Below are 21,987 nucleotides of genomic sequence, written 5' to 3' on the forward strand. Positions count from 1 at the left end.
GAGCCGTGTGGTGTGGAGGAAAAGGAGGACCCAAGATACAGCAAACTGATGATACGAGTGATGTTTTATTTACCAGGTGGTGGTGGTGGTGGTGGTGGCAAAAACAGGCAACTCAGCATGAGCAATTACAAACAGAAACCTAAACTGGGAGACACTAAAAAGCAAACCTGAGACCATACAAAAGGGGTGCGGGGCAGAGAGACGCAGAGACAGGACACCATGGAACGCGGAGGAATGCAGATTAACGCAGAGACACACGGATGAATGCAGACAAGCCGACGAGGAGCACAGGCAGACACCAACTATAAATACACACACCAGGTAATGAGGAAATGGCACACAGGAGGGGACACAGCTGGAACTAATGGGCATAACGCGACACAGACCTACAAAGTAAAACAGGAAACACCCAGACTGTTTTACAGCACAACACGGGGACATGAACAGATCACCAAGGACAGACATAGGTAGGGCTGACAATACACCAAACTACAGGTTCAACCCTAAACTAATACAAATCAGAATAAACACAAAACGCTGGGTCAACGACCCAGGACCATGACAGACCTACTCATACAGTATCTGTAGAATAACGATACAGCTGACCTGTTGGTAAAAATATTGGTGGCGATTAAACCTATCATCAGATGCCCACTTAATGTGACAGGGTTCCAAGATGAATATGAAACGGTAATATACAAACATGTAACTTAAATCCATGGACAGTTTAAAATCACTACTTTACATGCATGTCTTCAGGTGGCCTGGTGGAAACAGACAATCTCTCAACAGAAGGCCCAAGCAGGGATTCAGACCAAGATCCTTGTTCTTAGGTAACAGTACTGACCACAAGAACCCCATTTCAGATCTTGTGTCTGTGTCAAGGCAGCTCTGACTTCTGTGTGCCCTCTGTTCCTTATGTGAACTGCACATCATCAGTCATATGCTGTGTTACTATTTGACTGCTTGGAGAGTCTCCATAATCATTCAAATACAGCCAGGACCTTGTTTCTGTGGGAACCTGGACAAATGTGATGAGGACACAGAGAGTTCTCGTGACAGTTTCAAGGTCTCACTTGCATCACTTGACCATAACAAATACACACAAAAACAACATTTACAGTTTCACAGTTTTAAGATTCCCAAAAATCACAATTTCCCTAGATTTGACCCACACTAGTGGATCTAAAATCTTAATGGACATGGGTCAGGTTTCAACTTGAACAACTCCTCCAATTTATTATTTGTAACACCGGTACAATAGTAGAACATTTGAAAAGGTTTTCAGTTTTGTGTATTGCGTGTTATATGGGTCACCCCAGGAAAGAACATTTTTTAATTTAGTAGTTTTATTCTGTATATAGTATTAATGTAGAGAATAAATGAACAAAGATACAGTCTAATGAGAAAAAAAGTGTAAGTACTATCCCTGAAGATCCTTAGACTCCTTCTGCAACAATGTGAAGTAACATTAATTTACATACTATGTACATACTATCTACTACTTGAACAGAAGTAGATGGAACTAGAGTCACATTTCAGGCTAAATAGATGATATTTCTGGTTCATTTGCTGCCCTCAAAAATACCCCAAACAGTAAAATGACTCAAATTTTACCCAAACAGTATGTAAGGATTAAACTGTTTTCTTTGTGGAATTACAGTTGTCGTCATCTCAGTGGTGGGACGTCGGATGTTGTGTGTTGTGCAGTGGATGATTTGAATTGAACTGCAATGCCATCATGTGGTCAGATAGCTGTACGACAAGCTGGTTTGATATCATGTTTTTATTTGTTTTTAGGTAAAGGGCTTTGAAACTGCGTAATAAAAACTTATGTTGGCCATTCTTGAGCAATTTTTAGAATCAATGGTCATGCTGCTTCATTAGTACTTCATGCATTTTCATCCTGTTATTTAAAAAAGAATTTGCTGCTGATTATCAACTAAATCAAAGAAATACCATCTCGATATGAATTTAACATCGACAGCCCCATCATGAGTCCAGAAAATTAAACTGCAAGTCACCATTCACATACGATAACATACTAGACCCCGTTATGCATATGGAATTATACACTTTTTAAGAGTACAGCATCAAATCACTTAGAGTTCTGGGCCATTGATCTGGCGAGTTAAGTAGCAGAGGGGATTGTTAATTGGACTAGAGGGGCAACAATGAGACAACCTTCAAAACTGGAATGGTTTTTCACATTTGCATTGTATAAAGTCATGTACCTGACTTTGGCCAACCTTTTTCTTGTGGCTACACTTTGTCCCCAAGACTCAGGCTGTAAATTCTAAAATTCTGCTCTACTCTTATGCCCCCAGAGGATTCTGTTTTGATACACTGGAGGACATTCAGTGAAAATGTGACCCAAATGTAACTTTAAATTAGTTCTGTTTATTTAATATGTATTTGATAAAACATTATTTTGAATTGACAATGCGTGAGAAATCATTTTTATCATCGAAGCCTTTTCTTTTCTTTTCTTTTCCCTGTTTAACAGGGGTAACACATGTTAATGAACATCAGTATACCAAACATATCAAGAGCAAACATGCCAGATTATAGCAAAACTGATCATTTACATCTATAGCCCCAGGGCACATCACATAGAACTTTATAATAAGGAAAAAACATATAGATATTCTACTAACAATTTGTGATTCATGCCTGTTTTTGTCATAGAAGTTAAAAATGGTCTCCTTTATTGCCTTTGGTAAACTATTACCTTTGGCACTTCACAGTTCCCTCTAGTGGTGGCCCTAGTGCCAACTCCATGATCTCCATGGTTTTTGATGGATAAATTAATTTAACAGATGTTGGGCAAGTAAATGTAGAACTTTATTTATCAAACAGATATAACAGAGCCCAAGCCTTCATTATTTGAACTTAAACAATGACTGTATTGTCTTTACTCTCATCACAGTCACATATCTTAGAGTAACAAAAATACATTTTATAAATTATAATTTTCTGCTCTTGACGAAGGCGGTCACACTTTTCTCCTCTCCTCCTCCTCTCCCGTAGCTTCCCTGCTTAGCCCCTTATGTCCTTGTCTAGTCTCGTGTTTTTTTGTATTTTTCTCTGGAACATTCTGTCACAGTCTGTTCTCTATTCTATTTAATGATGGCGATGATAAGAGCATTTCATTCTGGGAAATGAAGCTTTAAAGCAAAAGAAACAAGGTAAAAATGTAAATCAGCAACAGATTCTTCTGAAGGATTATTTGCCTTCAAGCCAGACCAGGAATAATCAAAACTTCCTGACTCAGACAAATGGGTATCGGTAGTGACAGGGTATGTCATTCATACAGCTGCGTGCTGCAAGCACCATAAATCAACAATGAGTGAAACCATGATCAAGTGGATGATTACTTTTCTATACTGAGGGAAATATTTAGTTTTGTTTCATTACAGTCTTTTAACCATAAACATTATTTGCTGCAAAATACTCTATTTTACCTGTAAAGTTCATGTGCATGCAGTGCTCTTTGCTGCAAGAGTTGTTAGGCTCTCCATGACACCAGATGTCACGATCCTGGGTCTTATGACCCAGTGTTTTGAGTTTAGTTTATTTGGATGTTTATATGATTAAGCTCATTAGGTTTTCTAGTTCATTTGTTATTAGTTTCCCCTTGTGTCTTCCAACCCCTGTTAAGACTCCCTTGCCCTTCATGTGTTAGATGTCTGTTATGTTGTCAAGTTCATGTAGTCATGTCTGCGTTTCATTATGTTTCCTATTTTATTTTCTAAGAGGTTCTGTGTTTTGTTTTACTCTTTCCCTGTGGCATTGTTATGTCCACGTTGCGTCTACTGTGCCTTTCTGTCCCATGTTTCAGGTCCCTATGTTCTGTCTTCTCAGTTGCTGTTAAGTTTGCATGTCTAGAGTTCAGTCAGTGTGTTTCCTGTTTTACTTTGAAGGTCCATGTCTCATGTGAGTGATTCTAGTTTTGCTTCCCTTGTCTCGTCCAGCCTGATTACTCCCAGCTGTGCTCTCCTTCTGTGTCTCATTCCCTCGTTATCCCTCTGTGTATTTAAGCCCTGTGTTTCTCTCTGTCAGTGTTGTAGTCTCCCTCATGGCTGTGTTGCACTGTGTGTTAGGTAGCCATGTCCCAGTTTAGTAGTGATGGCCAAATGAAGCTTTCTGAAGCATTGAAGCTTGTATTGAAACACGGTTCATTACTCTGAGCTTTTCAACACAGTCCTCTCTGGTGACATCTGGTGGCCAAAAATATGAAGAGCAGCTTGAATCCACAAAAGAAAACCAACTGCTTCGTAATGATTGCCCACTCTACAGAGTGGAATTCTGTCTGATATTGGGCCACTGTTGTGTTGCTTTAAACGTGTATTTTTTGGGGTGACAAAAATGTGGTTTATTTGTTTAATAAATAATTTTGACCAGTAAACTCTCCTTGTTTAAACATGCGCCATGGTGTGGTCTTTCTTTGCTTGTGACTTATTGATGTTGGTAAATACAATAATTGAAAAATACCACGTTACATATAATATACATATAATAATGTACAACACATTATGGAGTATATTTCTGCTGTGAGGTCACGCCTCCATGTACTTATGCAGTTAATCGCTAGACGGGTGTATTTATAAATAATATTACATTAGGGAAATTTTCCTATACATATTTTTGACCTGGGGGTAGAATTGATTGTGAAATGGAAAAGGAAAATGCTTATAAACTTGTACATTAAAAACATGATGCATTTAAGGTAACCCTTTTCCATTTGTATTTAAGAAGAAAATTTGTTCCACTGTGCGATGGCCGAACCTGTTCCTTTTTGTGGAGATAATTTCTCCTGCCTTAAGAAAAATCCCTTCAGAGGAGGCTGGAGTGCACAGAAACTGGTAGAGATGCAGTTATAAAGTCTAACTGGGCCCAATCACCTAAAGAGAATAAATGAATTAAATTGCTGCACATTTGGCAGACTAACAGTTTAAAATTATTTAAAACATAAAATATATATTTTTATAACATTAAATGTAAAGAGTCAAATAGAAGTCTTTCTAAAGTTATTTAATGATATTTATATTATGAAAAGCAGATTTTTGACATTTGAAGTTTTTCCCATTGTCAGATAAAATAAACACGCACAAGACGAAAGCAAACAACAAGAACACAAATCTGGAAAACCCACCCGATTGACCAAAATCAACTAAAAATACTCCCACACAACAGAAACTCCTCTATTCCTCGCTGGCTCCAAATCTCTCAATAGAAATAATCAGTGGTATCTGTAACCATCAAAACACTCCACAAATCCCGCAAATGGTTCACCTGCTTATAAACCATTGAATCAGACACCGAAGCAGTTAGGCTCTAAATGAAGCTTCGGACGTCACCGATCACGTGACTCTGGCCAAACGAATCAAGCTTCGACACAGTGCCTCTGAAGCAGTGTGTTGATTTTTTTGACACAGGCACCGGAGCTTGAGCTTCAAGTGGGCCATCACTACAGTTTAGTTTAGTTTTCCATGCCATTCTGCAATAAAGCAGCTTTTTGAGTTATTTTGTTGTCGTGAGTTTTGCGTTTGGGTCCTTCTCCTGCCTGTACACAGCCGAAACATGACACCAGAGCGTGTATCTGAAACGAGTTCCATCGATCCAAAACCAATAACCCTCCTACATAACACAAAAAAATAGACAAAAATGCATTAAAAACAAACTACACCCCAAAATTTGAAATGTGGTGAGCTTGGTAATATACTAGCAGAGTACAGTGCTTGATGAGTAGATTCAGATTTGTAACTGTCAGACTTTATGTATCGTATATTGGTGAGTATTATACCTGTTGAGCCTCAGAGCCTCCAACCAGCCTCCTCTAGTCTTGTATGTATGAGTTGCATGATAAATGACACGCTGAATCATCCGGTACTCCCAGAGGTTGTGTACCGATGCCAAGTTTGCATTCATGGACTCACAGTATCTCTGTAGTGGAGATCAACACAAAGCAGAAAATTCAAAGTGAATAAAAGAGAGAAAATGTCACCAAACCTGGCTTTAGAAAATATGAGAGTAAACAGAGAAAAAGTAAATGATAAATCCATATCACTGTTTTTACTTGAGCCTGAGCCCAAGTTATGGAAGTGTGAAAATAGCGGTAGTGTCGGTTGCCATATCTAGTCCAGCTGCTATACCTGCCACAAGTACATAAGGTTCTCTTTTCAACATGCTGCTCTCCTGAAGACAAGCAAAGAAGCTAAGAATATTTTAGTACAAGTAAATGACTTTCTTGTATCCGTAAACACATTTTGTATTTTTCCTGTAATTGCGCGTTTTTGTTTTTGATTCTATGTACACATGTTGGATTTTATACTGTCATAAAATAAATATATTGTTAGTGCTTATTGTTACTTGCTTTTAATATAGTCTAAAAGGGCCGTCTCTGAGTAGAGTCTGAGCCATGAGTACTGACAGGAAACTGCATGCTTTTGGAGAGCACAGGAGCTGCAGGCAGAAAGTGAAACTAAGTAGAGTGTTTGATCGAAACTTAAAGTGTGCGTGACGTGTAGAGGAAGTATATAAATAATCAGACTGGCGGCTCCTTTTTCAGACTGAAGCTGATGTTGTCTCTCTGCTCAGTCTCCATATTCCAGAATGTGTAAAATTAAAGATCATTTTTGAGTTAGACCACTTTGAGCCGTGTCTTTCTTGGCCGTTAAAGAATACAAAGAATTGGATTTAATAATACATATTTTTTAAAATGTAATTTGTTTTGGTGAAAATCTTGAAAATGTCAGCCGACCTGGTGGATCAGCAGCAGTGATCAGAGCCAGCATTGCACAAAGAAGTGCAGACACAACCACCAGTTTCATGGTGATGTAGTATCTGTGAAAAACAGAAGACATCAGAGGACATCAAGACATCATTCATTAGAGCAGACCTTCCCAAAGTGTGGGGACCACCCCCAAGGGGGGGGGGGGGCGCAGAGCCATTACAGGGGGGGGCGGCATGAAAAGGGAAAAAAAACAATGCTTGGACACTGCTAGCCCGGGCGCCTACACAAACGCAAAGCAGGAGATGAAGCATCGCTGAATATGTTTCCAAACCAACTTCATTCTAAGCCAAAGACTAGAAAATATGGTGAAGCATATCTGCCCTTTGGTTTCACCTGCGCAAGTGCCGAGGTAGGTCTCCCCTGCATAGTTGGTCTTTCCTTCGTCGGGAGCAGCGCTGGGCTCTTCAAATCACGGACAAACAGTATCCCACAGTTGTTTACGTTTTTAAACCTATTTTGCACAGAGAGGCTTTTTTTTTTAAATGTATTGATAGCAATGTTGAATATTATTACACAGGACAAAAACAACTACATGTAAAATAATTACACCATGAGCCTCTGCCTTTCCAAATAGAGGGACAGTAACTGCGTGTTTATATGTAACGGTGTGTTCACACCGAACACGATGGACGCGAACAAAACGCCCGAAACGCCCCTAATTTGACGCGTGCACATTCGCACCTCTACGCGTGTCCAAGAAAAATCCATCGCGCCTCAAAATATCATATTTTGACGCGTGTGAACCGGAAATGTGGGAGGAATGTGGGAGGAAGTTGTGCCAGACCGGTATCTTTGCAAGATGGCAGCTGTCGAGCTAGCGCTTGAAAAGAGTCTCCCTTCTCTCTTCTCTATTTACTGTGGAGAGCAGAGCAGCGGCGTAAAAGACGTCCTCGCCGTACCTGGGTCCATCATGTCCTCCAGAGGCGTGAGCAGTTTGGTGAGTTTCACCATTTGCTCCAGGAGCTGCGCCTGGATGACGGCGGATTCCAGAGATATCACCGTTGGCCAGTTTGAGGACCTGCTTTCCCGGGTCGGTCTCAGGATCGCCCGCCTAGACACCAATTACAGGCGCTCAATCCCACCTGCAGAGCGCCTGTCCATCTGCCTGAGGTTAGTAAAAGTATTTAATATGGTAGTCCTGTGCTAATATATGCTAAACCATCCATTTATACACTGCTAACATGGATGTGCTATGCTAACAGTGAATGGTCGCTATTTACTGATAGCAAACTGTGGTACGGAGACGACTGTATATAATATTTCTAGTGATACTCAGAAGCTCTCATCAAGTCCCGATTTAATTCGATTTATGCTGTTATCAGTGTTTGCAATGATAGCATGGCTGTGGTGTCACATCAATGTATGCGCTTGGTGTTTGCTGATATCAAACTGTAGCATTAGGACCACTAAGTTAACCTTTGTAGTGATACTCACTCCTTTTTTATTTAGACCTGGTTTAATTCTGGTACAGTTGAATATTTGTATATAATCCCTGCAGCTGTCAAACTCTATAACAGGGGTCACCAGCCTTTATTAAAACAGAGTTAGATAAAACTGTGAACAGTTCTGCACCTCTCCGTTGTGGTGTGCCCCAGGGGTCTGTGTTAAGTCCCACGCTGTTCTCTCTCTATCTGCTACCCCTGGGAAAAATTTTCAGGAACCACAATATCTCTTTCCACTGCTATGCGGATGATATCCAAATCTACTTCCCTCTAGACCTGGATCTCCAATCCCCGCTATTGCCGTTGCTTAACTGCCTGTGTAACGTCAAAGACTGGCTACTGCATAATTCGCTCACCCTCAACGAAAATAAAACAGAAATGATCGTCTTTGGTAGCCACATGCCGTTGAAACAGCTATCGGGGACCTTAGGTTCTTATGCCAGTCACCTATCGTCTACTGTAAGAAATCTTGGAGTAGTGCTGGACAGTTCCCTCAAATTAGATAAGCAAGTGGCTGCAGTAGTAAAAACCAGCTTCTTCCAACTACGCCAAATTTCGAAGGCAATGCCTTACCTACAACACAAGGACCTTGAAAGGCTCATTCATGCTTTTATAACCTCTAGGCTGGACTATTGTAATTCTCTTTACCTAGGCCTGCAACTGTCCCTCATCCAACGCCTACAATTAGTCCAGAATGCCGCTGCACGCCTTTTAAGCGGCACTAGAAGACAGGATCATATCACTCCTATTCTAGCTAACCTTCATTGGCTTCCTGTCAAATACCGTATTGTTTTTAAAATCCTTCTATACACTTTTAAAATTTTAAATAACCTGGCACCTAGCTATCTGATTGACCTTCTTAATTTATATATCCCCACAAGGGCACTCAGATCCTCTAATCAGGGGCTCCTAATGCAACCAATGTCTCGACTAAAGACGAAAGGGGATCGTGCCTTTGCTTTTGCTGCACCAAAACTTTGGAACAGCTTGCCGGTTGATGTCCGTGCGTCGGAAACTACTCAATCTTTCAAATCACAGTTAAAAACCCATTTGTTTAAGCTCGCCTTTCAAACCACTTAGTATAATTTCCTTCCGGTTCGTGCTTGTTGTAATATTACCATTCTATAACTGTATTTTTTTGTTGTTGACTGTTCTCTTTTGTTGTAAATCTGCAAATATGGCTCGTCTGTGAAGCACTTTGTTGTACCTGTGACTTTTAAATGTGCTATAGAAATAAAATTGAAATTGAAATTGGTTCATCTCTAGTTACATGGTTCTATCTTGATAAGCTGTCTTATCACAGATTAATTTTTCAAAAATATTAATGATTTAAGCAAGGAAAGGGCTACATGTCAACATACAACTCTTTATTTCTATTAATGTCTTACTTCATTCCTGCCTGATTGACATGTTTAGGAATTATGAGTGATTGGCTCACTGTAGTGGCAAAAGTTGCTACCAATCAAATTATGATATGTTAAAGTTAAAACAAAACACAACAGTTTTAGATATGATCTAATATACATTTTGTAATTATCCTTATAATTACAAAATGTTTTATGTAAGATTTAAGTTTTCTGATTTAAATCTGACATCACAAAAGTATTTTGGAATTTGAATAATGTATTTTGTAACTGCAGTACACATAATACTGATTTTGAACAATTTTGTCCAGGTTCCTTGTCACCGGGGACTCCTTCAGGACCAAGCGTTCAGTTTCAGAGTCGGTGTGTCAGATCATCCCCCAGGTAGCGACGGCCATCTGGGACTGTCTAGTGGACGACTTCATGGCTGTGCCTTCACCTGGAGACTGGCGGTCCATCACAGAGGGATTCCAGGAGCGCTGGAACTTTCCTCTGTGCTGTGCAGCTCTGGATGGGAAGCACGTCCAGACAAAGGCACCCCATATATCATATAGGAGACACACACATTGATATACACTAAATATTTATTTCATTTCTTTTTTGTGGTGCCCAAATTTATGCACCTGCTTGATTTTGTTTAAACAATTATTGCACACTTTTTGTAAATCCAGTAAACTTCTTTTCACTTCTCAAGTATCACTGTGTGTGTCTCCTGTATGATATTTAACTGACATTTTTTATTGTAACAACCAACAATTTATACAGGAAAATAATGTCTATTAACAAGGTTGCCCAAACCTTTGCATCCCACTGTATTAGTATATTTTGTCATTAGTATAATATGAAATAAATTCTACATGTGTCAAGTCGTGTGCCAACATTTGCTGTGTAGTAGAACTGAGACATTAGTCATTATAAAAATTTATTTGAAATAATATTAAAATTCTCAAACAGAAAAACATTAAACATAAATATATAAAATATAAGAATTTACAGAGAGACAGGAATAAAAAGGACCCAGCTGCTCCATTGGAGACTGGTGTGGCCTCTTCAGGGACATCAGGATGGCCAGCTCCAGCGCCAATGGACCGTCCTGGGACCCGTCCCTCATCTGCCTCAGAGCCGTCCTCCCCTGTGGGCCTGTAAAACAGCACAAAACACAAAGAAATGAGAAGGCTGCTACTAGATTTTAATTTCAACATTGAAAAAAAAAACAGGATATAATCAGATTGGTTGTAGATATTTAGTAAAGGTGATCACAAGGCAATCCCACCGAGTTAAAAGCTATCAATGCTTGCTGTACATATCTGTGGGTGCAGCAGCAGGAGCTCAGGGACTGGGGATGCTCTGCTGCAGAATCAGTTGGTTCTATCAATACAGTATTAAATGTTAACAGGTTGAATATAATAATCGTAGAGTAGACAGTGGTCCCTTATTTATTGCAGCAGGGGTTCTCAGAATAACTAGCCCCTGGTCACGCACTTTATACACTGTTTTCCCCACACACATGAACATTGGTCACAGTTCTCACATTTGATTCTCAAAGTGCAAACCTTTGTAGATTGCAAAACGTAAAAGTATTATTATGCCGCGGTTTGTCTTCATCTGCCCGCCACTTTCGTGCACCTTTTTCCCCTCGCGGTGCAGGTGTCTATTTCCGAATGAGGCTCATAGTTATGGGTATTTTTGTGCTGTTTTTTCTATTGGACGTGATGGTTATCAAAACCAAACATGATAAATTTGGCAAGCGCAGGAGACACGACACGAAGGAGATTTGTCAATCAGGCTGCAGAATGCAATGCTGTACTGTGCAATAAAAAATCAGCGAAAAAGCAAAGCAGTGACGGATGAACAGCGGGACCACTGTGTGCTGTTTATTAATAAACAATAAAATATATTCCTAAATGACAACATGCATAAAAGCAGAACGGTATTTGTACGTCAGTGGGAAAATAGCGGTGGCTTGCTAGCTTTTGTGCGGCTTCCCCGGGTCAGCGAAAACTTTAGAGAAAACTTAAGAGAAATGAATGAACTTACCAGGTTGCCCGATCTCTTCACATATCTTCCTCCAAGCTCGGTCCTTTATATTCCTGTCTCGGTACAGAAAGCAGCTGGTGTTGAACGGCTCCGAGTTGTTTGCTACGGCGTTGATTAGCCTTCCTTCCATTGAAGTATGAAGGGCTTTGGCTGGATCTGCCCCTTTGACCTAGGTAACAGCCACGTCACCAGGCTCCTGATTGGTTGTCACGGCGCGATTTGACGCTGGAGTTCAGATTTTTCCAACTCGAGCGGTAGACGCGTAACGCGCATATGCACAAAATGCAACACAAAAACTCACACGCGTGTTTTTTTTCGCGAGTCAAACGCCTAAACGCGCTACACTGACGCGCGTTTCAGGCGTTTTGGCGACACAAATCTGCTTCCGAATTTTCGCGGGAGCCGCAATCGCGTGTCATCGCGCCTTTCCATTGACTTAACATGTAAACCTGATACTCTGGCCGCCTCTATCGCGTTCGGTGTGAACACACCGTAAGCCTGTAAAACCTGCAGATAGAGACAAAATACTGTTAATCTGACTATCGTCCATTCTGCAATTCCTCTCATGTAAACAATAACGTGGCGCACAGCTGAGTTAAAAAAAGGCACATACCTTTAACGTTGCATGACGAACTCTGTATTCCTCGTCCACACGTAAAAGCAAAAAATGAGTTTTAAAAAATCTCAGTTTTCGGTGATCCGAAATGCCGTTTACGTGTAGACGAAACAGCTGCGTTTTCAAAAATACCCGTGTAGGTGCGGATGTAGCGTAAAAGAGTTAGTAGTTTACTTTCGTACTACCTGCAATTTATTGCAGATTACTTGTATTTGCTTAATTGTTTACTAAATGTTTGAGGTGTGAAATAAACTGCAATTGATCAAAATATGGGTGTGTGTGGTTGGAGGATGTGTTAGTGCGTGCGTGTGTGCACGCGAGGGTGTGCGGGGGGCGGCGCAAACATTTTTCTAAAACAAAGGGGGGCCCAGCGAAAAAAGTTTGGGAACCACTGCATTAGAGAAAGGATAACATAGATTTTATAGTAGACCTCTTGTAGAATTTCTTATCAGCACCGACTGGTAGCTTCAGCCTTCCAGTGAAAAGGTGCTGAACAGCTCTATGGTCGATGCTTATATACTGTTTCTTTGAAGCTTCAAAATTAGGAACTAACACTGAAAAAGTGACATGTGTAACATGTGATTCATGCTGGACATACTTTCACTGCACCTGATTCTTTCTCAACTAAAATAATGACACATTGACTAGTCCACAAAGAAGGTCCACAGAGTACAACCACAAAATATTTGATGTATTTATCCTTGTGGCACCCATAAAATTTACATCTGCTCTTTACCCTCGGGACCCAAACGGGTCCCAAGTCAACAGGTGATAGAGCAATATCATATATGAATTAATTTTTCTTTTTTTCACATCAGATCTTTTTAACAACTTCAGACCTAACCATAGATATAAAGTTTTTCATTATTTTTTAAATAATTTTTATGTTACTATGGCTTTATTGTTATAAAGACCCGTGTTTATTTTGGGGGCGGGAACCCATAATCTGCAATATTTTCCAAAAATTAATTGCAAAATATAATATTTGGCAAAAGGCTATTAGAGCTTTGAATAGGTCAATAATTGATAACAACATTGATTTGGATGCATTATTATTTTTGGAACAATGAAAATTTATTGCAAAAACAAACTGAACTGAGCTGAACAAACAAAACAAAACAACAAACTGAACAAAGATGTAATTTACATCTTATAACATGAACCACAAGGCATTTTGCAATGGACTTTGCAGACCGGTGCACCATATTTGCAGCAGCTAGTTTGGAATTCTTCTGCGCTGTTTACACGATGTGCACTGGTTTCGCATTGTGGAACGCTCCTCCTCCTGCTCCTGCTGCTGCTCTTTGCCCTGGGCCTGTAAGACCAGGCTGGCTGCAAACGGTGTTCTAGGCAGGTGGGTTCTCTTCATCATGGTCGAGGTGATAAGGGCTCTGCCAACCTGCTCTATGAACAGACGCCGCTTGTAGTGTTTTCGTCTGTTCCACTCTGGGTCCACAGCAGTGAAGAGGACAAAAGCATTGTAGCAGCTTACATCAATCATGTGATCGAGCAGACACATGGGCCACCTGCGCGTCTGCCGACGGCAGGAGTAGGTGCCACGAACCTGCAAAACAAAAAGAAATGATCAGATGACATAAATAGATTTATACAGCCATAGAAAATTGATTCTTTCTGCCTATGGGCATCAAACTAGACCCCCCCACCCCTTTCTGTAACTATCAAAACTATCATAATCACATGATCTGACTTTATCAGTTATAATAATGAGAAACCGTAAGCAATTTGGCAAATAATTGATGTATAATTGTGTTTACCTGGTCCAGATAATCCACAGCCCCTTTGCACTTGTTATAATCCAGGATGATCTGGAGCTTTTTCTTGCCAGAGTCCTGGACTTGTGGCTCATGGTGCCTGGTGCTCAACATGACAACATTTTTTCTTTTCTTTGGGATGTAGGATACCACAGCCCTGTTGCGGCAAGGCAAAGACAGAGGACAGAACTTCTCTGTGTTGAACGTTCAGCAGCTGTGGGGGCAACTCAGTCAACTGCAGAGTGCCCACCAGGGCCATCCTCCTCTTCCTCAATTCCTCTGCAAGAGGAAATGATGTACAAAAAATTGTCGGTTGTGACTGTGTGGCCCTGCAGCCCCTCTGTCAACTCAAGCACTACCTGCATGCCTTGGTTAACCTCCCTGTTTGCTGATGAGAACTTTCCTGTATACACTTAAAGCCTCCAGGCATAGGAGGTCTGCACATCACATAGGGCCCAGATCTTCAGCCCATATTTAGCAGGTTTGGAGGGCATATATTGTTTGAATGAACAGTGGCCCTTAAAAGGGATCAGCTGTTCATCCACACATATATCTCTCCCTGGATTGAAAGGTTTGGGCAGGCGGTCGCTCCATTTGCTCCATAAATCTTTTATAGGAGTCAGCTTGTCCCCCCTGTAGCGACCTGGACGGGAAAGACAATCATCAAATCTTACTGCCAGATTAATTTGCGCGAATCTTTTTTTTGACATTGTGGCATGAAAAAGAACACGTCCTGTCACCCCATCCCACAGGCTCGTTGTTGCTTCATGTTGAGACCTGTACAGGCCATCCAGGATCAGAAGCCCCATGTAAGCCTGCAGCTCCTCCTCATCTATGTTCTTCCAGTCTTTTACTGACCGCTTGCCCTGCAGGTTGGTAAAATGCAGGATTAGCTGCATAATGTCCTCCGCAAAAAAAATATTTAAAGTGCTCCCAGGGCTGCTGATTCTAACAATTGCATAATGGGTTGGTCCTGGGGTTAAAATGGGAGGAGGAAAAAATGGCAGGACCTCTTCATGTGTGGGTTGCCACATGATTTCTCCATTTTTAGATCTCCACTGATGGTCATCCTCCAGTCTTGTCTCTTCCTCCTCCTCCTCAGATGAGCTGCAAAGCTTCTCGGTGCCTGGCAAAAATTCCTCCCCTTCTTCGCCTTCTTCGCTGTCAGAAATATCTCCACTGCTCGTGATATCTTTTTCACTTTCTGAAGTAGTGATGGGATTTCCGGCTCTTTTTAGAGAACCGGCTCTTTTGGTTCGGCTCACTAAAAAGAGCCGGGTCTTTTGGCTCCGAACCAGCTCTTTTGGCTCCGAACCGGCTCTTTTGGCTCCGAACCGGCTCTTCGGGTTGTTTTGTTGCTTTCATTAATTTATTATTAACAATAATATAAAATTATGCACAAAAGGAATTACTAATGTAAAAAAAAGTGGTTTTATTTATATATGTTTATATATAAATATATGTGGTGGCCCCTAGAGACAAAACACGTAAAAACTCCAAAAAACATTTCTAGCATGAACTGAACTTCCAAAACAGAGCTAACCAGATCACTTAAATTACACAATTGAAAGCATGAAAGCACATGTGTATTGTTTGTGTATTTATACACAAGCATTCATATATATTCAAATAATTTTAAAAAAGTGTTCATTTACCTGTTACTACCACACACCAAATCCGGTCGTTGGTACTTGCTGGCTTGTAACAAAAGCTCAACACTGCACCTAGCATCCTGGAGCACTTCTGTTGTCTTTTGTACGTGTTTTGGAGTTTTTTACGTGTTTTGGAGTTTTTTACGTGTTTTGGAGTTTGTATGTGCTTCAGGGTTTGTACGTGCTTCAGAGTTCGTACGTGATTTGAAGTTTGTATGTGCTTTGTCTGTAGGGGCCACCGTAAATATACTTTTATTTATTCACTCCACATAAAATGTAATAAATAAATCATATTATACAAAAATCAACTATTCACATTTCAACTTTTAACTATTTAAATTTTCAGCTTTTTCCTTTTACAAATTTAAAGTGAAACAACACAAAACACTGCAAACCACAACACAATTAAATATAAATTAAAATATGAAAACAAAAAGAAGATGCATATTCTCTGTCATATGGGCCTGCATGAATAAACTTTCTGAATCCTTTATCATCTGCAACTGAAAATAGTTGTGGATGATTACTATACCTTTCTAATGTGACGTTGTTGTTCCTGGCTCTTTCTCTGTCTCCCCCTCCCAGTGTTGCCAACTTAGCGACTTTGTCGCTATATTTAGCGAGTTTTCAGAACCCTTAGCGACTTTTTCTCTAAAAAAAAGTCGCTAAAAAAAGACGTGAAAGCGCGTATTGCTTTTACTCTCAACAAGCAGCGGGCGCTATAATGCAGTCAGTTCTTCTTTTACTCTTTTACTCTTATGCTGTTTTGTGGATCACAAGGTTTAAAACTACTTATAAACACACACAAATTAACTCCACCAGAGTGCCTATTTCGGGTCACTTTTGCCGGTCCAAGCCCGGGTAAAGGAGCAGGGTTGGAATTGTGACATTAAAAAAAAACAATAATTGCTAAAAGAAATTTAATTTGTAGTTCTAAATAAACTAAATGCATTTAGGACGTTTTTTACTCACTTTATGTCTCTTCCATGATGTTATTTCTCTCTCCAACAACATAGGTTACAGTAACATTAGCATGACCAATTATGCAAATTAGGCGATGACGTCATTCAGCACTGCCCCCTCCTGCCCTGTCCGCCCCTCCCCCCTCATCCCAACGCAAAAGAGAGGGTGAGAGAAAGGAAAAAAAAAAACAAAAAAAACCCCACGGCTTGCGATATGGAGCCGGCTCGCGTCGTCAGTGTTGGGAAGGTTACTTTTAAAATGTATTCCATTACAGATTACAGAATACATGCCCCAAAATGTATTCTGTAACGTATTCCGTTACGTTACTCAATGACAGTAACGTATTCTGAATACTTTGGATTACTTAATATATTATCATGCTTTTTACAACTACGTGAATGTACTATTGCTGTGTGATTTATTACTATTACTGAAGGTCCGCGACTCCGAACTGTAGTAAAGGGACCTCTGACTAATACGGCGGGGTCCGTGTCGGCTCGTATCCGAAAAATAGCTTTACTTTGTTGTGTGGGTCAATTTTTCTTGCGAGAGACAGAGAGAGGCGTTGAAAGGCTGCTCCAACGGAACTTATTGTTTTCGGAGGAAAACACGAACACTGTGTACAGTCGAGTCTTAATAGCTTACTTACAACTGGGCTCGTCAGGCACTCTTCTTGGCTGCAGTGGTTATTATTATATTTACATGCTTCTAGCTCCCGTTTTTGCTCGATGACTGCTAGTACTTTTCCACTATCCTTTTTCTCCCTCCTCTTGCTCACAGACACATAACGGGTATGGCAGTCCATTCTCCCTGCAACACTGACTACACTGCCCATGATGCTACATTCTTTAGAGCTATGCTTGTAGCATTCTGCCTGTTAGCTTAGCACAATAACAACAAAAAGGCGCTCTCTCACCCAGGAAACACACAGTTGCAGAGAGAGAGAGAGAGAGAGCGTTGCCCTGTAACCATGGCAACCGTAACGCTGCCGCCTGGAGCAACAGAACGTAGCTGTCAAAGAAAACCCAAACTCCTGACCATTGACTGTTTTCTACAGTCAATGGTCCTGACCCGCCACAATATGAAACAGGAAAGTACCGCAGTGTAATCCATTTATTGCTTGTTTACATTATTGTATTTTGCACAACTCTGTTGCTTGTGAAGCTCGCACACAAGAATTTCACTCACATGTGCTGTACCAATGTACCTGCACATGTGATGTGACAATAAAAGTGATTTGATTTGATTATTTCAACAAAGTAACTGTATTCTAAATACCACCTTTTTAAACGGTAACTGTAACGGAATACAGTTACTCATATTTTGTATTTTAAATACGTAACGGCGGTACATGTATTCCGTTACTCCCCAACACTGCGCATCGTTCACGTCAAAGATCCGGTTCTAAGAGCCATTTCGTTCGCGACTGACACATCACTATTATATAGCATTTTTCAATTCTCCCAGATTACTCAAAGTATACAACATGCCACATTCACCCAACCACACACATTTTCTCTTAACTGAGTGCTTCCTAACTACATTCATACTCACGACATGCAGACTGGAGAAGAGAGGGATTTAACCACTAACCTTCCGATCAATAGGTGACCTGCTCTACCGCCTGAACTATATCCATCCACTCGCGCAGATGAGTAAACACTCACTAGGTTTTGGATAAAGTGTAAACTCACAAACCTGTTAAACCCGCATTTGAAATGTTGGCTACCATAGCAGTATAGTATTACAACATGGCATTAGGGTCTTCTAACTAAAATAGAAACATACAGTAAATCGTGCAACAATGCCATATCTGGCCTGCATCTGGTTGACATACACTCTGCCATCGCTTGATGCCAGATCTGGACCAGGCCTGTTTTCTTTTAGCCTGGGCAACATAAACCAAACCACAATTGGGCCAGATGTGGCATGCCATCACATAGACAGTGCCACCTATGCCAGGCCTGGCCCATATCTGGATGACATACGTCTTATCATGCCAGAAGTCAGCCAGAAGTGCCAGCTTTATACCAGATCCGGGCCAGACCTGCTTGCTATGTGGGATGTTAGGGGAAAAAAAAAAATCAAACATCCAGTTAAAGCAGGGGTGTCAAACTCCAGTCCCGAGGGCTGGTGTCCTAAAACTTTTAAATGTGTCCCTGCTGCAACACAACTTAATACATTTATTAGGTCATTAGCAGTGATGGGAATAAAAGCCAGTAACTAGTAATCTAACTAATTACTATTTTTATCATTACAACCCCGTTACCGAAGCTGTCTTCAGCTAACTGGGAGCTGGGGGGTGAGAAAGAAAAGCAGTCATGTCATATCAATCTCATTTAATTTAATTTAAGATGACATAGGTTGCTATGCTAAGTCTCCATTTTTGTGTTAAAAGCAGGGACTTCAAACTATATACCAGTTTTTATGATAAATAATATACTATTATTTATATACTAATATAATCACGTTTACTGTCTAAGGACAAAGATAGCGAGCACTCTCTGCTTACAACCAAAAAGAAAAGAAAAAACACCCCTTTCCCATTGCTGGCAAACTGTACCATGTCGATTAATAAAACAGTTATATGGCAACCTTTGGGCATTTGGTTGTTTAAGAAGAGGTCGAACTTTTAGGAGTGATGGTGATGAGCGAGAGAGCATAAGAAAGAGAGTGAGCGAATTTTGAGACGTGATGTTTACCGTGTTTGGAGTGTGTAGTTAGTGTGTAGTGTAGATGATGAGTTTTGTTTTGTGTGTCAGAACAGTGAGGCAACAGCTGAATCTCAGATGTGCTGCCAAAAAGCCACCAAAGACAGACTGCAGTGTAAACGCTGTCTCCAAGTGGAAAACAGGAGACGTGATAAACCTCCTGCTGTCAGGCCTGCATTTATCAGGCTTGTGATGTGCGGATCGATCCTGAAATATCGATTCCTCCGATACCAATCATTTATGTTCTAGAATCGATTCTCACATTAAAATATCGATATTTTAGTAATTTAGAGTAAATTTGTAGTTTGTCATTAACAAGAGCACAGTGGAAAGAAACTATAACATTCGGATTGTCTACATTCAAAGGAACAACATCAATGGCTGAGCATAATCAGAGTCACGTGCAGACTTATTTTACCTCCACAAACAGCTGAGACGTGCTCCAAGAGTGAGGTGTTGTGGCCATACTAGGGAGACATTCAAAAGGGCTGTTGGGGGGGGGGGAGTTGTAAATACATTTTACAGTGTTTATTTATTGGATAAAATACGTTAAATGTCACCGTTATTATTGGCTGGCCCGGAAGCAGCGGGGGTGTCCAAATTCAGAGGCTGCTTCCACCTGAGGAACCGTCATTGTTGGAAACTGGAATTGGCTGGGCCCGCGCTATGAATTCTGCGATTTGGTTTTTTTTTAAATTTTGTTGTCTGGGTGGATAATTGGGAGAAATTCGGGAGAATCGTGGCTCCGGGAGATTTTCGGGAGGGGCACTAAAATTCGGTATTCTCCCGGAAAAATCGGGAGGGTTGGCATGTATGGTTGTGGCAACATCACTAACCTTGTCAAACACCTCAGAGTAAATCATATCACAGAATATGACGAGCATATGTTGAGGCGAACTGAAGAGGAGGAGAGGGACAGGTGCTGCTAGGGCGAGACAGACGTCTCTCACGGAGTCCTTTAGTGCTGCAGGCAGGCAAGGTGTTTAGATAGTGCACAACTTCAGTTTCTATATGATGAACTCTGCATTATTAAGTGATAAGAACAAGTAATCTGATGTCCTGTAATCATTATGATGCTATAATTGAGATAGAATAAATAAAATACGCTTTTGTACAAAGTATCGGTATCGGATCAGTATCGTCGATACCACCCTGAATATTACTTGGTATCGGATCGGAAAGGAAATCAGTGGTATCGCACATCACTACTCCTCTGTCTTATAGTGAATAGAAGTTATTTTTTGGAGTGGCACAAATAATTTTTGTGCTATCTTTTTTTATGTAGAACACCTGATTGTTCTGTAAATAGCTCAAAATAGTTATAAGAAATGCGTTGGCTGCATTTTTAGGTAAAGAGCTGCATATAACATCGTTGTTTGCAAAACTTGAGCATAGGTCTTTAAAATTTAAAGCTTACAATATTTGCATTTCAAGTTATGAAAATCCTGCATTAACCCTTTAGAGCCGATCGGAGCGGGAACGCTCTGTTATGCGTAACTATTTTTAAATCCCAGTAGCACTGCAACCACGTAAGCTAGCGCAAAAATTTTTTTTGCATATGAAACCGGAGGAGTTGTACTTACATCTTATGCCATCAGCTTGTCCTAGGTCACGGTTTCCTTCCACATAAAGCTTTGCAAAAACTGCATAAAAAGCGCTTGCAGGAACAAAAACATAATATTCCAGAAACACGCTTTGCCGGTCCGATCAGCTGTTCAAAACACTTCCTACGTTGGAATAGACGTCAGCGCGAACTTTTGCATTTCCGCCATTACCTGGCCGAAACCGGAAGTGACGTCATTTTCGCGGAAATGTAGTCTTTTTTGCGATCAGGGCCTCGGGGCCTATACTGCTCTTTTTAAAAGTTATCTTTGACTTTATGACTTTCTGTGTCGTTTCTGGGATGCTTAGGACTCATATTGCACTGCTGGAAATAGTTTATTTTGATGCATATGCTGCTTTTTTGCAAATTTGCAGTATAATATTTATTTTCGTTTTTCCTGCAGTGTATAAAAATAGGTGTATTTCAAAAATATAACTATGAAGACACTCAAAATAAATTTCCTGTGGTGGGAAACTATTTTGTGCAACTTTTTTGTATTTACAGTTTTGAGGGATAAGCCTCTTAAATTTCTCTAACTACAAATATATGTTAAAAAAATCAAAAACGATTGTCAATTTTTTTGTAGTTTATTGCACTTTTTTGCAATTTATGTAATTACTATGCACTTAATGAATACATATTATTAAAATCTGGGCTATAATGGTTGTATTGATGTATAGCAACTTGAAATGCTCCCAAAAATGGCTCCACAGCATGTAAAAATATAATATAAGCTCTGGCGGACTTGGTTCCATGGTAGGTCTTAAAGGGTTAAACATGAATTTGTGGTTGTTACAGTAAAAAATTAACCATACTCTGATTTTATGTTTTTAGTCCTATTTTAGATCAGTGTGTTAATACAGTATGGCAAAATGAAAAAATAATAGTCAATTCAGACGTGAGGTTGTGCTGAAAAGAATGATACGAAACAAGGCAAGGTAAATAGTTTTTCATTGGGAAATGCAAAGTTAAAATCATAAGTATTCAAAAACAGCCAACTATACCCTGACCCGCAGTGACTAAACGTTTTT

The 21,987-nt window shown here is 40.3% G+C and overlaps 1 protein-coding gene across 1 annotated transcript; it reads right to left on the minus strand.

Annotated features, from left to right (window-relative positions):
• Nucleotides 1-13,305: 13,305 nt before the first annotated feature.
• LOC147334526 (uncharacterized) lies at nucleotides 13,306-14,926 on the minus strand. The gene is made up of 3 exons (XM_086285935.1): nucleotides 14,811-14,926; nucleotides 14,031-14,184; nucleotides 13,306-13,819 (listed from the first exon to the last, which is right to left on the minus strand). Exons 1-3 carry the CDS (start codon nucleotides 14,924-14,926, stop codon nucleotides 13,472-13,474), a joined length of 618 nt encoding a protein of 205 aa, XP_086142061.1. The 3' UTR covers nucleotides 13,306-13,471.
• Between the last annotated feature and the right edge of the window lie 7,061 nt (nucleotides 14,927-21,987).

The sequence above is a fragment of the Aulonocara sp. 'chitande type north' Nkhata Bay genome, linkage group LG3, assembly GCF_057382095.1.
Source record: "Aulonocara sp. 'chitande type north' Nkhata Bay isolate Kocher_YH1m ecotype deep benthic linkage group LG3, A_spYH_male_GT1.1, whole genome shotgun sequence".
In the NCBI taxonomy this organism is placed as follows: Eukaryota; Metazoa; Chordata; class Actinopteri; order Cichliformes; family Cichlidae; genus Aulonocara; species Aulonocara sp. 'chitande type north' Nkhata Bay.